At 36.6% G+C, this 17139-nt stretch overlaps 2 protein-coding genes across 2 annotated transcripts; one reads left to right on the plus strand and one right to left on the minus strand.

Moving 5' to 3' along the window:
* The first annotated feature begins 9988 nt into the window (after positions 1-9988).
* LOC110939730 lies at positions 9989-15039 on the plus strand. The gene is made up of 3 exons (XM_022181305.2): positions 9989-10203; positions 12145-12313; positions 12397-15039. The coding sequence occupies exons 1-3, from the start codon at positions 10090-10092 to the stop codon at positions 14886-14888; spliced, it is 2775 nt and encodes a 924-aa protein (XP_022036997.1). The 5' UTR covers positions 9989-10089; the 3' UTR covers positions 14889-15039.
* A 349-nt stretch (positions 15040-15388) lies between these two features.
* On the minus strand, positions 15389-16860 carry LOC110939731 (pentatricopeptide repeat-containing protein At1g55890, mitochondrial). Its single transcript, XM_022181306.2, has one exon. It carries the CDS (start codon positions 16784-16786, stop codon positions 15656-15658), a length of 1131 nt encoding a protein of 376 aa, XP_022036998.1. The 5' UTR covers positions 16787-16860; the 3' UTR covers positions 15389-15655.
* Between the last annotated feature and the right edge of the window lie 279 nt (positions 16861-17139).

Here is a 17139-nt window from a genome sequence, read left to right on the forward strand (position 1 = left end):
TTCCAAAGTGTACAAGGTGCTTGGTTAAAGGCGTAGATCGTCTGGATCTTGTTGATCGAAGGCTGTGTTGGTCTTTGAAATCCTAGAAGATTTCAAAGCAAACTGACCAGTATTTTTCTTGATATTTGCTTTTTCTGTATGATCTGTAACCCTAGAAGGTTACAGAGTCATACTTGCTTGGATCGCAAAACCTGTAAGATCGTTTCATTCTATCTTTAGTTTCTTGTTGTTGTTGATTAGTTGAAGTCGGGGTAGTGAGGACCGGCACTTTTGATTGCTATTCTTGTTTTGTATTATCTGTTTCTTTGTGTGTTGTGTTTGCTTCTGGTCATTGGTTGTGGCTTTTGAGTTAAGACATGTCCAGGCACCTGTGAGTGATGAACCTGGAATCTTGACACTGACTCAGTTTCGCCTGTTGTTGTGTGTGTCATTGTTTGCTTGTTTCATATCTGTTATCTTTTTGATAACTCTCTTGATCTGTTCTTGTTTGTTGTGATATTGTTCTATCTGTTGGTTAAAAATGGGTGATACTGGTGATACTAGTAGTTCATCTCAGACATTAATTAGTAAGCTTGATATAGGTGATCCTTTGTATTTGCATCCGAGTGATTCTAGTGCTTTGACTATTGTTAGTGTGAAATTAAAAGGTACAGAAAATTATTCTGTATGGTCTAGTGCTATGAAGTTGGCATTAGAAGCCAAAAATAAACATGGTTTTATTGATGGTAAATGTGTGCGTTCTGAGAGTGATGTTGTGTTGGCTAGTCAGTGGGACAGGTGCAATTCTGTGGTTCTTACTTGGTTGTTGAATTCTGTTTCTGAGGAAATTTTCTTAGGTCAGGTTTTTTCTAAGCTAGCGTCTGAGGTTTGGACTGACCTCAAAGAGTCTTTTTACAGAGTGGATGGTTCAATTGTTTATGATTTGTATAAGAAAATTAATTGTGTTTCTCAAAATGGTTCATCTGTTGCTGAATATTATAATAAGCTTACAACAATGTGGAAGCAGTTTGATGCAATGCTTCATCTGCCAACATGTTCTTGTCAAGCTGCAAAGGATTATAATGATTTTTCAACCTTAATAAAATTGATGCAGTTTTTAATGGGACTGGATGATGTGTATCAGTCAGTTAGAACAAATCTATTAACAAGGGAACCATTACCCACTATAAAAGTGGCTTTCTCTATAATTTCTAGAGAAGAGTCACACAGGTTGTCTAGTAGTGGGTCAAAAACTCAGAGTGTGTCTTTTGTTTCTAAGACAAATCAGGTGTTTGATCAAAGAAAGAAAAATAATAGAGGTTCTAATTCTACTTTGAAGTGTACACACTGTAACATGCTAGGGTATACTGTTGATAGATGCTTTGAGATTATTGGGTATCCTCCTGGGTTCAGAAGAAGGGGTAATAGTTCAAGTCAGTCAAATAAAGTAAACCTAGCTAATAATAATAATAAAACTAATTCTGTAAATGGTGCATCTTCTTCTATTGGGATTTCTGGTTTACCTTTTACTTCTGAGCAGATTGCTAAATTGTTGAGTTTAGTAGGGGAAAAAGTTGGATCAGATGCTCAGAACCAGAATGTAGGAGGTGAGGATTTCAATGTGTCTAATTTCGTTAGTTGTTCTAGTTCTGTCAGTTTTAGTATGAATGGGTGGATTGTTGACTCTGGAGCTAGTCAACGTATGGTTAGAACTGATAAGAACTTGATGAATGTTGTTGATGTGTCTGAGTTTAATATCACTGTTGGTCATCCTAATGGAACAAGTGTTAAGGTTTTAAAGATAGGTGATTTAAAGTTAACTGATGAGATAATTTTAAAAGATGTTTTCTATGTTCCAGGATATAGTGTTAACTTGTTGTCTGTGTATAGGTTGTCTAAAGATAACAATGTGAATGTTGTGTTTAATGAAACAAGTTGTGTGTTTCAGGATTCCAGTTCAAAGAGAATCCTGATGAGTGGTAGTCAAGATTGTGGTCTGTATTTTGTAGGCAATTCTGGTAATTTGATTAATGCTTGCTTTAATAGTTCTGTAAAGACTTTTACTTGGCATAGTAGATTGGGTCACCCTTCAGACCAGGTTTTAGCAGTATTAAAAGAAAGGCTTAAAATTCAGTCAAGTGAACATGATCCCTGTGATGTTTGTCATAGGGCTAAGCAAGTTAGGGTACCTTTTCCTTTGAGTGAACACAAGTCAAAATCTGTTGGGGATCTCATACATTTAGATGTATGGGGTCCTTATAGGGTAACAAGTTATGATGGTTATAAATATTTTTTAACTGTGGTTGATGATTTTTCTACAGCTGTATGGTGTTATTTCATGTCTAGCAAAAGTGAAGTTTTTGAAAATTTTAAAATGTTTTATGAACTTGTATTAACTCAGTTTAAAAGGAAAATTAAGGTTATAAGAAGTGATAATGGAACAGAATTTGTTAATAATCAAATGGATAACTTTTGTAAAACTAAGGGAATTTTACATCAAACCTCATGTTCCTATACACCACAACAAAATGGTGTGGTTGAAAGGAAACATAGGCATTTGTTGAATACTGCTAGAGCCTTGATGTTTCAGGGTGGCCTACCTTTAAGATTTTGGTCAGATTGTGTGTTGACTGCTGTTTATCTTATTAACAGGTTGCCTTCTTATGTGTTGAATGGTAAGAGTCCCTTTGAGATGATGTTTGAATTTAAACCCTCATTGTCACATCTTAGAAACTTTGGGTGCTTATGTTTTAGTACAATTTTGCATGATTCTGATAAGTTTTCATATAATGCTGAAAAATGTGTGTTTCTTGGTTATTCAAGCTTTAAAAAGGGGTATAAGTTGTGGAGTTTGGACAGTAAAAAGATTTTTTTCTCAAGAGATGTAAAATTCTATGAGAGTGTATATCCTTTTAAAATTAAAGTCTTTGATAATCAAGAGTCTGTGGTTGATAAACAACTGAATCATGCAAATTTCTTTGATGTTGGTATACCTGAAGTTTCTAACATGCCCAATGATGAAGAGGGTACTAATGGTGCACAAGATCTTCATGGTGATGATCAGCAACCATTGTTTCCCTCTACATCAGCCCCTGATTCAGGAGTTGAGGTGGCTCAACACACTGAACAGGTGAGCAGTAGTAGACAGGGTTCAAATGAGAGGGCAGAGGACACCATGAGATCAGATGTTGATCCTATCCAATCTAAGGGCAATGTAGATGTTAGGAAGTCTTCCAGGAATACTTCTATGCCTAAAAGTTTTGATGATTTTGTTGTTGAGGGTAAAGTTAGATATGGTATAGAGAAGGTCATTAACTATGCTAACTTGTCATATGAGAACAAATGCTTTGTTGCTTCTTTAAATAAAATTTTAGAACCAACCTGTTATAGTGAAGCTTCTAGTGATGATAAGTGGGTAGAAGCTATGAATAATGAGATGGAAGCTTTGTATAGAAATAACACTTGGGTCTTGGTAGATCTCCCAAAAGGCAGAAAGCCTATAGGGTGTAAATGGGTGTATAAGGTAAAATACAAAGCTAATGGTGAGGTTGAAAGATATAAGGCCAGATTAGTGGCTAAGGGTTTTAATCAGAGAGAAGGGATTGATTTTGGTGAGACTTTTTCACCAGTTGTCAAAATGGTAACTGTTAGAGTTGTGTTGAAACTTGCTGTTAATAATAATTGGCCACTTTATCAAATGGACATTAATAATGCTTTTTTGTATGGAACATTGTGTGAGGATGTTTATATGACACAACCTCAGGGTTTTAGTTCAAATGATAATAAGGTGTGTAAATTGATAAAATCTTTATATGGCCTTAAGCAAGCCCCAAGGCAATGGAATGAAAAGTTAACAACAGTGTTAACTACTATGGGTTTTGTACAAAGTGTTTGTGATTATTCTTTGTTTGTGATGTCTAAGCAGGATGTGTTTATTATACTACTTGTATATGAAGATGATATAGTTATAACAGGAAATGATAAAGTTGAGATTGAAAAAATTAAAAGAAATTTAAGAGAAAGTTTTCAAATTAAAGATCTTGGGTTACTTAGATATTTTTTAGGAATTGAGGTACTGTACTCTGATGGTTGTATATGTTTGTCTCAGAGAAAATATTGCCTTGAATTGTTGCATGAATTTGGGTTATTGGGCTGTAAACCTGTTACAACACCAATTGAGCAAAGTTTTTTAGTTTCTAGTAAGTGCGAGAAAAACACAACTGTTCTAGAAAATGTGAATGGTTTTCAAAGATTGGTGGGCAAACTGTTATATTTGTCTTTGACCAGACCTGATATTAGTTATGCTGTTCAGTTTTTGAGTCAATATATGCATAGTCCTTGTCTGTCCCATCTTGACATTGCTTTAAGATTGCTGAGATATTTAAAGCTTTCTCCTGGAAAAGGAATTAGCTTTAATAAGTCCAGTGACTTAAAAGTTTCTGGGTTTGTGGACTCAGACTGGGGTAAGTGTCTTAAGACCAGAAGGTCTGTTACTGGTTATGGTATATTTTTGGGAGAAACACTTGTTTCTTGGAAAAGCAAGAAACAAAGTGTTGTGTCTAGGTCAACTGCGGAAGCTGAGTATAGAGCAATGTGCTCAGCTACCTGTGAGATAATGTGGATTAGAAATGTTTTGTCTGAGTTGAAAGTTACTTGTCAATTGCCTGTTAAATTGTACTGTGATAGTAAGTCTGCTATTTCAATTTCTCAAAATCCTGTGTTCCATGAAAGAACTAAGCATTTTGAAATGGACTTGCATTTTTTGAGGGAAAAAATAGCAGCAGGAATTATAGATCCTGAAAAAATTAGTACAGATTTGCAGGTAGCTGACATTTTTACAAAGGGTTTGAATGCTAAGCAACATCAAACTCTTTGCGAAAAACTGGGTCTTTATAACATGTTTGCTACATGAATTATGGGGGCATGTTAAAATAAGTTATGGCAATATGTTAATTCATGTTGCTACATTGTGCGGTTGATATTGTTGTTTGGACTGTTTTAACCGTGTAACAACTTATGGGAAAGTTATGTGCAGGTTATATTGTTCAAGGGGTATAAGTGTAACATTTAGTGTTAAAGTGGTATATGGTTAAAACTTGAAGGGTTAAGGTGAAAGATTGCTTTTGGCTGGATATAAAAGCAAGTTCAACAGTTGTAGAGACCAGTAGTTCCGGAAGCATCTTCTGCATCTTCTCTCTCTCTCTCTCATCAGACACTCAGGCGATTAGGGTTTGAGCTTTTGTTACAGATCGTTTGTGATATGTGGTTTATTGTTTGATCTCGTGTGAGATCCTGTTGTATTGTTCTGTATAGATCAACTGATATTCATCAGTTGATCATATTCTTTCTTGTATTTGTTAAAGATCTCACTATTGGTGAGATCTAGGGTTTCTGGTGGGTGTTTTTCTGGTTTGGGTAAATAATAAAAGTTTTGTCACCGTTTTGTCGCTATTTCCTTGTTGTTCTTGAGTTTGTTTGATTATCATACCATTTTTACAACTTGGTTTCTTTTATTATAGTATAGAGATAGAGATTTGAGTAGATTTTTGAATTTGTGAATTAAATTTACATTTTGTGACCAAAATCAAATTATTGAATAATATGAAATCATGATCCAATAAAAAGAATCTTTATGTATAAATTGACGAACTAAAGTTATAGATCCATGAAACCAATACTTTTTTTTTTTTATGTTTCTCGTTATAGAAAATGACTTCTTTTTTAATCATTGTACATACGTGTGTGGTTTTTGTTTCCTTTTTCACTTTTATATTTTTTTTGAACGGCTTTTCACTTTTATATTATGGGGTTTGTTGATCAACCTTATCTAGTTGTCTACCATGAGTTTTTTTATGAGAGATCAATAGTAAGATTTTGATGTTTTCTGTTCTTAATAGCTATAAAATAATTATTATTCATGTTATTATTATTATTATTGAACAATTCGAATTAAAGCTTTTTTTTTCCTTTAATAAAGTTAAACTAAAAAATTAAATGTTACCTAAACCCAAATTTCATGTTTGTCTTCATAATGTTATTATAAAAACATGTGATACCAAGATAAAGAATGCTCATAACCAATTGGGCAATTGGCACCCGGACAGGTACTTATGTTATGCAACTCTTATGACGAACAATTGAAAAATTTTATTTTGGTAAACATACCATGCTAATTGTGTTATAACGAGTTAACGTTAACCCGCGCGTTGCGGCGGGAAGTTGATTATTTCTTTAGTATCACTACATGAGTAACGAAAATTTTTATTTGTCTTTTGTTTTGTTTTTTTTACTGTTATTATTATACAAAAAAGCTTGATTTCCAAACAAATGAATGCACTGTATATTTTGAAGTCCTTTCTGTTGATTTTTTTTGCCAATGAAAAAATATTAAATCCATGTCTTGTTTAAGAAAAATAAATAAATGATGACAACATGTATAAGAGTTGCTTACCCACCAAACCCGAAAATAAATGATGAAACACGTATAAGAGTTGCTTACCGGCCCAGCAAACCCGAATTCAAGATCAATGGACCGGAACAAAAAGACATTATCCGATACTAATTTCCTTCAAGTCCGGTATAATTGAATTCCTCACCCTACAGCCGTCAAAGTCGTTTGACGTTTAAAGTTTGAATCGCTATTTACTCTAAATAAAGCGATGACGTTCGCGATCATCACCTCTTCTTAAGCCTTTGTGACCTCGCATTTTAACTTCTCAATTGGCTTCTAATTTGTTCGCCTATTCAAGCTACACCACCAGCATCTCCTCTGTTTCGACTGCGCTGTTCTGTCGCACAACACCATTGTTGATCACCTTTTCAATAACCGTGTAATCGCCGTTGTGGTTCAGCCTTCACCAACAATTGGTTGCAAATCGTCAATGCGTAGTTGTGAATCCGATCGAGGTAAACCAACTTGGCAAAGTAAAAATAAAAAAAAACTATACATAAATCATCATAAAATTCGTACCTTTTTATCAACGGAATTCAGACCTAGACCTTGTATTAAGTTACCAAATAAAGTGAAAGAATCTCTAAAAAGGAAAATCATCAACACATTTATAAGCGAACATTGGTGATACTTCATACTTCTAATGTAAACAAAGACATGTTTTAAATACAAAGGAGGGAGTCCATGCAACTTTCCAGCAAGAGGCATAACATTTGAATATTTTACACGTCGATTAGTACCCGTAGTACGAACAATAAAACAGATAATGTAATTGTATTTTGTTGAATATATCATTATGTATTCAATTATATGCCTTTTTCTAGAAAATGTTAAATTACACCTAAAATGTTACAAAATGTTAACACAAAAGAAAAAAATAGAAGAAATCTTGGTAACTTCGTAACCCAAATAATCATGTCTGATATTTCCGCTAGAATCATATAAGAAATTAAGAGCATGAAACAATCAAGTTTTCTAAGAGGAAACAATAAGTATCCAAAATAATGATATCAAATTCAAACATTTTGAATTAAAAAGTTAAGAAAAGCATACCTTTGCACCAAAACGTCAATGGCCATTTCTTTCTCTGTCGGTCTTGCTGTCTCTCAAAATGCAAAATACCTTGTAAATATAGGCATATTTATCTCGCTATACGTCTAACGGTCAAAAATATGTTATAATATGTAATTGCAAAATCACTTTGTATGGGAAATTCGGGAAGGATGCAATAACTAAAGAATCCCTACCATCGTCGCAGTCGTCGTTAATCGTTAATGACCGAAAAAAGTATGTCAGAAAAGATGATGGTGTTGGATGGTTGCCGAACAGAAATTTTATCGGATAGATGTGCCAATCGGTGAGAACCACAACGTTTGACGAAACAAAATACAAATTGCCAGAGACGAAGGGGCGTCGGTTTTGAATAGTCGGAGACGAAGTAGCGGCGGTTACGAATCGCCGAAGTTGAAGAGGTGACGTTTACGGATCGTTTTGCACAATGTTTTTTCTTTTCAAAACACAAACAAATCAATGTTCTAGATTTTTGTAACGAAGAATCACCGACCCCACAACATCACTTAGGGGATTTTGGGTGTTTCAGTTCAATAAAGGATTTTATGAATCAATCACTTCAAAATAGTTTTTGCAGAAGGATAAAGAAGACAAACATGGAAATTGTTTACGAATTGCTTTGGTTTTTTTTCGTATGGAATTTGTAGGATTAAGAATGGATTTTGGGGTTGTTTAAGATGATTTGGGTTAAGAAAATACGCCCTCTCCGCGTTTCCGTAATGAATTCAGATTTTTTAAGTTATTTAATAGGTTATATATTATTTTATTTAAAACAAACATGAAAGGAAACATAGAAAATTGTTTCTAAATGACGGTTAGTCACAATCGGAAATATGAAATGGTGTCTTTGTATGGACACGCCCATAAGCTAAGCTGGTGGTGCCCCATTTGTTAATCAAGAAGCGTGAATAGAAGAAGTTATATTTTCTAATAATCAAGAGTTAATCAAAGGGGTGTGTGTTAAACAAAGGGGTATGTGTTAATTAAAGGTGTGTGTGTTAAATAAAGGGGTGCATGTTGCTTTTTGTATAAGAGATATAATGTAAATTACTTTTGGCCTCACCCATCACTACATCTTCACATTACATTTTCTAGAATATCATCCAAATAATCTTTATCTTTGTTGTATTGTCCAAACAATTTAATCTTTAATGAGTCATTTCTTAGAGCATTCACAATATGAGGATGAATTGGTCAAGTCCGGAACCTCAGACCACCCCTCCCCTCAAACCAAATTGTATTGCATTGTAGGTCAAGCCCGTTCCCCAAGTCAGGAACTTCGGTTCTTGTTTGCAGACCTTCCATGGTTCAATGCCCCCCCCCAACACACACACAAACACACGCGTGCGCGTTGTGGGAGAAAAATAGAGGTTTCGAGTTAGATTGTTTATGGAGTTTTGCATTGTGAATGCTCTTAGCCGTTATTATCTTTCTTCATCCTTATTATTGCCTTTACTTTAATCAATTTAGAGCATATATTTTTAATTGTGTATTAGTTATGATCACAATCTAGTGTATCTACTATATAGATTTAATCATGCAACAATATAGGGTTTCTAGTAACCATATCAATTAAAATATGTCAAATCCCGTTAGTCTCGACCAAAGTTACTACAGATATTCATCAAGAAGAGATCCAGATTGTTGTAGCGGTTAAGGAGATGGACCGGTCAGACTTTGTCTTATTTTCCAGTATGAGATAGTCTAACTACCTCATGCTAGATTCATCATTCGTTACCCCATGGGTTTTCCTCATTGTATCATAAATATGGTCCATGTTTGCCCGTGCACTTAAAAGTATAATTAATCCGTCGGTAGTTAGGGTCACACACTTGTAATGCGCAACTATGTCTCTTAGTTCAGAACACCCAACTATGTTGGTGCATAACTTATTTTTTGGGGTCACTATGGTTTACTGGAGTCTCCATGTGCATTAAAGAATAACTTTTATTTTAGGACTGCTTATTATATGGGATTGCTCAAGTTTGATGGGATCCAATTACCTATTACCTATTAAAACTAGAAGTTTTTAATTATTATTATTATTTATTTATTTATATATATTAAAACTAGAACTTAATGAATAGTAACATCACCTAGGGATGAGAAAATAGTACCGGGTACCAGTACTGAACTTACCAAACCGGATACATTTTCGGTACCGATTCGGTACTGATTTTTGACGTTTTTGGTACCGGTTCGGTATCTGTATTTACCAGTTTTTACCCTCAAATACAGGGACTGTATCGTACTGGGTATTCGGTACCGATACCAACTTTTGGGGATTTCGGTAGCGGTATATTTCGTTATTGTGAAAATACTACCTTATAAATATATGAAAAAACTATAATTATTTTTCATTATTATGTTTAAGCACAATTTAATGGGCCGGACCAAGCCCATTAAGCCTGTGATGAAATGGGCTTTATCCCCAATTAGCAGCCCAAATTTTCTCATGTGTTGATCCATCAACAACAAAGAGTCTAATTTACTCATCAAATTCATCGACGACTTGGATCCAAATCCCCCTTTTCGTGTCAACATTTCTTCAAACCAAATCGAAATTGCAAGTTTCAATCGATAAAAAGATGTTGGAGAAGATCGGATTGCCTCCGAAACCATCGCTGAGAGGAAACAATTGGGTGATCGATGCCAGTCATTGTCAAGGATGTTCTTCTCAGTTCACTTTCATCAATCGCAAGGTACTTTACCTAATTTCACGATTTCAGTTGCTCTTTTTAGGGTTCTTTAAATCTCTGTTCTGATTTATTGTTGAAGGTTGCTTGAACTTGATGGAATTTGAAATTGATGCTTTGTAAACCCTTATTTGACTTATTAAAGTCAATTGATTACGATTCACATAGTTTTTTAGGCTTAGTTATTACGGTTAACATCGATGATCATGTTATTAGTATTAGGTGGACTGGGATTAAAAGTGGGCTTACAACTTATTAGATCATTTGGTAATTATATGCTATATTGCTATGCAGTTAATGCGGTAAAATATCGGATATCGGTCCAAGGGCCGATATTTGAGATATAGGTTATTGAAGAAACACTAACCTTCACGGTAGTATCCAACGAGGACTTCAACACCTGGCTATCCGAACAGCTTAACTGCAAAACAGAACACCGTTAGGACTCGTTACAGGAATGGGGTTATTCCTGTAACCACCCTCCGGCGTGAGAATAAGTCTCGGTTTTGGGAGTGAAAGAATATGTGTAGAGAGAGAAATTGTATGAGAGTAAGATGATCTATACCTTAGATGTTTACCTCTATTTATAGTTTACTATTAGGGTTTCCCTTAACTTAGGATGGGCTCCGATAAGTTAGGGATTTGCATAATCTTCCCAAAAAGTTGGAGATTTGGTTGCGTGACCTATCTATGCAAGACGGAATATTCTAGAATAAACGTTTATAATTATTTGTTTATAATAAAATAATAGGTAATGACCGGGGTCGGGTTAGCCGATTCGGGTTATACCTCGTCAGTTATCTCGGTGAGATATCGATGGGATATCGGTAATTTTAATATAATGCAGAATTTATATATATAGCAATTTAACACTGATAATTCAGTGATATATCGGTTTTATCGGTCAAATATCGGTGAGATATCGGTTATACCGGTCAAATATCGGTGATATATCAGTTATATCGGTCAAATGTCGGTCAATATAGCCGATATTATCGGTACCGATATTTTGACTGATATTTGAGACCGATATTTTACCAGGGGACCAATATAACCGATATATCACCGATATTAACTGCATAGATTATATGACCTGTTTGGGAACTATAGACTCTCCTTACTAGGGCTGTAAACGAACCAAACGAACCGCGATCGTTCGTTAAGGAATGAGTCTGTTCACGAACGCTTACCAAACGAAATTTCTTGTTTGTGTTCGTGTTCGTGTTCATAAACTGTTGACAAACACTTATCAAACGCGAATGAACTCAAACAAATGTTCGTAGACATAAATGAACACAAATAACGTTTATGAACGAACACAAATGAATACACACGGACATATGTTCATTTTATAATAAAATCTCCATTCTTCATATCAAAGATCACGAAGAATCCACTAAAAAATATATAAGCACCTAACATAATTATCCGAACACAGTTGACATAGTTATCAGAAATACGATTAACACAAAATTTAGAAGTTTGTCAAGCTTTAACACAAACTAAAATTGAAATGCCCAAATGAGGGATGTTGGGGGAGGCATAAAGTATAACTAGGGTTTCAAGTTTTTAAAAACTGAGCGAACATAAATGAACACATTACCGAACGTTCACGGACATAAACGAACGAACGCAACCTCTGTTCATGTTCGTTCGTTTAACTTAAAGAACGAAATTTCTTGTTCACGTTCATTCATTTATTAAACGAACGAACATAAACGAACTTCCCGCCGAACGGTTCACAAACTGTTCGCTGTACGTTCAGTTCGTTTACAGCCCTACTCCTTACAAAGTCAAACACATTACATAACAGTAGACGCGATTAATAAGTTCGCAGTTGTTTTTTTTACTTTGGCAAAACTTTGTTATCTTCTAACTGCTGTACCCATTGCTGGTTTTTTTTTTTTTCTTTTTTATGATAAATTGTATATATATGTGGCTTTGCAGCATCATTGCCGAAGATGCGGAGGCTTGTTTTGTGGCAGCTGTACCCAGCAAAGAATGTACTTACGAGGACAGGGCGAATCACCCGTTCGTATTTGTGACCCCTGTAAAACTTTAGAGGAAGCAGCACGCTTTGAAATGCGATACGGTCACAAGAATAAATCCAGAAAAGGTGAAGGTTAATATTTACACAGGTTCTCTTCGGCATTTTTTTTAAACATAAAAAGTTATAACTATATTTTGCTACATTTGCAGGGGGTTCAAAACTTACATCTGATAATGAGGATGATGTCAGCGTTAACGGGTCAGTTTCATCAGATAAGGAGTCGGTTCCAAGTGCGTCAGTTTCTAACAGTGACATGGAGTTTGACCTGGAGTCAACTACTCCTGAAGAACTGAGGCAACGGGCCGTAGAGGAAAAAAACAAGTATAAAGTTTTGAAAGCTGAAAAGAAGCCTGAAGAAGCGTTAAGAGCTTTCAAAAGAGGAAAAGAACTTGAAAGACAAGCTGCAGCGTTAGAGATCGAACTGAGAAAAAACCGGAAGAAAGCGGTTTCATCCGCCAGTGCGAACGAGAACTCAAAAGCTGCAGATGAGAAAAAACCGAAAGACAAAGATGATCTTGTTAGTGAACTCAGAGAACTTGGATGGTCAGATCATGATCTTAACGATGCTGATAAAAAGCCCGTAAGTATGACTTTAGAGGGCGAATTATCATCTCTGCTTAAAGAAGTTTCACAAAAGAGTAATAAACCTGAAAAGGGTAATGTTGGAATTGACCGATCGGAAGTTGTTGCTATTAAGAAAAACGCACTCGCGCTTAAACGTGAAGGGAAGCTTACCGAAGCGAAAGAAGAGTTAAAGCGAGCTAAAATACTTGAAAAGCAAATTGAAGAGCGAGAATTGTTAGGTGATGATGAAGATTCAGATGACGAATTCGCTTCGTTGATTCGTAGCATGGATATCGATAAACAAGATATTCTAGCACACGGGAATGATCGGAATCCTAACCTTGACTTTGATCATCTTCTTCGCATGGACGATGGGCCCCACCTCGATGGTAACTTTGACGTAACCGAAGAAGATATGGACGACCCTGAAATGTCGGCTGCTTTGCAATCTTTAGGGTGGACTGAAGATCATGATGCTGTTGATAAAGAGTCGCGTTTAAGTGAAATACAGTCGTTAAAACGAGAAGCGCTTGATAAAAAACGAGCTGGTAATACCGCAGAGGCACTTGCCTTGCTCAAACAGGCGAAACTGCTTGAAGCTGAGGCTGGTGGGACCCATGACACTCGAGAAAACGATGATGCGTCGGTTTCAAAATCGAAACCTGATTTCGACCATAAATTGGCATCAAAAAGCAAGTTGGAAATTCAACGAGAGCTTCTTGCTTTGAAGAAAAAAGCACTTGCTTTAAGGAGAGAAGGGAAAGTGGATGAAGCGGATCAAGAATTAGCGAAAGGGAAAGCTCTCGAGCAGCGACTTGAGGAATTGGAAAACGGTTCGAAAGTTAACATGCCTAAAGTCAAACCCGCAAGCATGAAGCACGCTGACTTTTCCGCACCAATAATGGACGCTGTTGAAGATCAAGGAGAAGATGTGACCGACACAGATATGAACGATCCATCGTATCTTGCACTTCTCGAGAATTTAGGTTGGCAAGATGACGTGGCGGTAGAGGCCGCACCACCAAAACAACAAAAAGTGGCACCGAAGAAAAGTAAAGCCGAGATTCAACGGGAACTTTTAGCGTTAAAAAGAAAGTCATTGGCTTTGAGACGCCAAGGGAATGTCGATGAAGCCGAAGAGGTGTTACAAGCTACGAAAGATTTAGAAGCCCAATTGGAAGAACTTGATACACCAAGTCAACAAACGACGTTGACCAGCAGTTTACCTGAAAAACCAGTTGTTAGTGAGGTTTTTGTACTTGAAAAACCTCGAACGGGAATCAAGGAAGAATCTTCTGGATCAATGAGTACCGAAAAACCTCAAGTTCCGGTAACTGAGTCAAACTCGGTCCAACAGCAAATCTTGGCTCACAAAAGAAAAGCGGTTAGTTTGAAAAGGGAAGGGAAGTTAGCGGAAGCTAAGGAGGAGTTAAAGCAGGCGAAACTTCTAGAAAAAGAGAGTATGGATGTGCATAATAAGTCACCGGACGTGCATACAGAGGATACAAACAAAACCCCGGTTCCGAGCACTAGTAAAGTGACAAAGAAGGAAGAAACCGATGATACTCCTCCACCTAAACTGTCATCGCGTGAACGTTTTAAGTTACAGCAACAATCTTTAACCCACAAGAGGCAAGCGCTAAAGCTGAGAAGGGAAGGTAGACACGAGGAAGCAGAGGCAGAGTTTGAATTGGCCAAGAATCTTGAAAGTCAACTAGAAGCCGCTAATGAGTTGACCAAACCGGCAGAACCTGTTGACGATGTCGGTATTGAGGATCTTCTCGATCCGCAACTTTTATCTGCTCTTAGAGAAGTAGGAATAGAAGGCCCTCTTGCTCAGTCTTCACCTGAGAAGACCGAGCCGGTTAGGACTAGACCCGTGGTCAACAAGACTCAGGCTGAGCCCGTCAAAGCTAAACTGGTGGTCAACAAGAGTGAGACAGCAGAGCTGGAAGAACAGATCAAGGCCGAGAAGGTTAAGGCTTTAAATTTGAAACGTGCGGGAAAGCAAGCGGAGGCTTTGGATGCTCTTAGACGCGCTAAAGTGCTTGAAAAGAAGCTAAATTCTTTAGCTTAAACTTAATGTTGAGAATATATGAAGATATTCACCTTGTATGTTATTCTGGTAACAATATATTTTTTTAAACTGATGTCGTTTTTTATTCGAAAACGTACTTATTGTTCCTACATCTTTCGGGTAAATAAAATTTGCATACAGTTCGTAAGAATCGCTAGGCGCTAGTTAGCCAGTGGGGTCCGACTAGCGATTGATCGAGATTAATAGGGATTAATCGGATTGGGATTTATATGTAATTTTCAGTTTTATAAGTATATACACACATTCTTATTGTAATTTTTCTAAGTAGACATGTTTTAACACCTTCTATGACCCATATATTGAAGTAGATAGGATTAATTGCCGAAATTTACAAATTTTGGCCGGAATTTACAGGTTTTGGGCGGATATAGCTAGTCTGCTACCTGTGTTTGGTTGATTAGAACCGTATTTGGCGATTGTTGACCACCTAGCGATTAATCGAAGGCTTGTCGGGATTTTTACAACCATGGTATACTGTATACACAATCACATCACAAAACTATTGTATTCAAGATCTTCACATGGCCAAAAAGAACCATAAAACCCTAATACAGAATCAAAAAGAAGCAAATAAGCTCAAAGATACAACATTTGTTTGGCAACCCAAATACAGTTCCATTTTTATGAAAACAAGAACATCCCTGATAAGAAATCCCAACGACAAAACGAACTAAAAACCATAATCTTTCGATCAATGATCATCATAATCTTGAAACGTCTAAAAAACAAGAATCGAAGTTAACACATTACTCCTCCGCAAGGATGGTCAGATTGTAGCGTCTAAACTTATTCGAGTTTCCAATCTCCACAAGTTCCTTAGCTTCTTCAGTTCTCGACGCCTTAACCAATCCATCGACCACAAGTTGCAACACATTCGGATCCACCAGACACTTATGTTCAAAAGTTCGGTTAAAAAGCTCCACAGCCCAATCAAAATCAGACAGTTTACAAGCAAATGGAATCAGAGTTGTGAACGTTGCTTTATTAGGAGCAGAATCGCTTTGCACCAGTTTAGCATACCACTTCTTTGCTTCTTGTAAGTTGCCATCGTTGCAGAAACCGTTGATCACAGCGTTATAGGTAAACATGTCTGGTTTGAGGTTTTTAGAACATAATTCGTTAAACAGTTCAACCGCTACGACCATTTTCTTCTCGGAAGCCAATCCAATCAACCGGGCATTATAAGTTCTGATATCAGGCGAAACGCTAGCGTTCATCATCTTGGCCCAAAACTTCTCCCCATCAACAAACCTCCCGTTGCTATACAACCCAAAGAGCAAAGTATTGAAAGTAATCAAATCAGGCTCACACCCATTCTTTCCAATTTCACCAAACACAGAATCAACCGAATCAAACGAACCCATCTCACACAACGCCTTGATCATTATATTGTAAGAAACAATATTCGGACTCACACCCATCTTCCCAGTCAACTCTCTAAAAATCTCATCAACCTTATCAAACTTCTTGGCATTAACACAAGCACCAAGAAGTGCATTAAAAGACTTAACAGTCTGCTCACATTTTCTCTCAGGCATTTCGTCGAACACCTTGGATGCATGATCAAACATGGCAGCTTTCCCATACAAAGATATCAATCTGGCTGCAAACCCTTCTTTGGAAATCTCATTGTATTGCTTCTGGTCCTCTAGAATCTCTTCGACCCATTTGTGTTTCTTGGCGGAGGCTAAACGGCGGACTGTTTGGTCGTACACGTTGGCTTGTTTGCGGAATGAAGGGGATTGTGAAAAGTTTTTGAATTTGTGAACGAGCCTTTTGAGGTTTCGTTCATGGTAGAGGTCGTCGTAGATCGATTTAGCCGGTGGTGCGGCGGTGGATGTAGAGAAGGTGCGGATGATGCGATTAATGGTGGACATTTTTGTTTCAGGGTTTGAAGAAGAAGTGAGATGTGAACTTAAAACCCTAGTTTAAACAATATGTACTTTCTTTTAACGTGCAATGAATTCCGGCCACGGGTAAAAGACCACCCACGCTTGCAATTACTGACGTATTTGAGAATTAACGGACCCTGTTTGAGCTCGAAAAATGTGCCCATATGCTTTAACGATAAACAATATAATTACGAAAATCACAAAAATATAGTACTCCGTATTTGATAAACAATGCAATTACATAATGACAAAATCATAGTATTCTAATGAGTTACATATCGGATTAGGCGCCAAAAACTTTTATATAGCACCGGCTTGAGACTTCACCAATTCTTCCG

The sequence above is a fragment of the Helianthus annuus genome, chromosome 5 (assembly GCF_002127325.2).
Source record: "Helianthus annuus cultivar XRQ/B chromosome 5, HanXRQr2.0-SUNRISE, whole genome shotgun sequence".
NCBI lineage: Eukaryota > Viridiplantae > Streptophyta > Magnoliopsida > Asterales > Asteraceae > Helianthus > Helianthus annuus.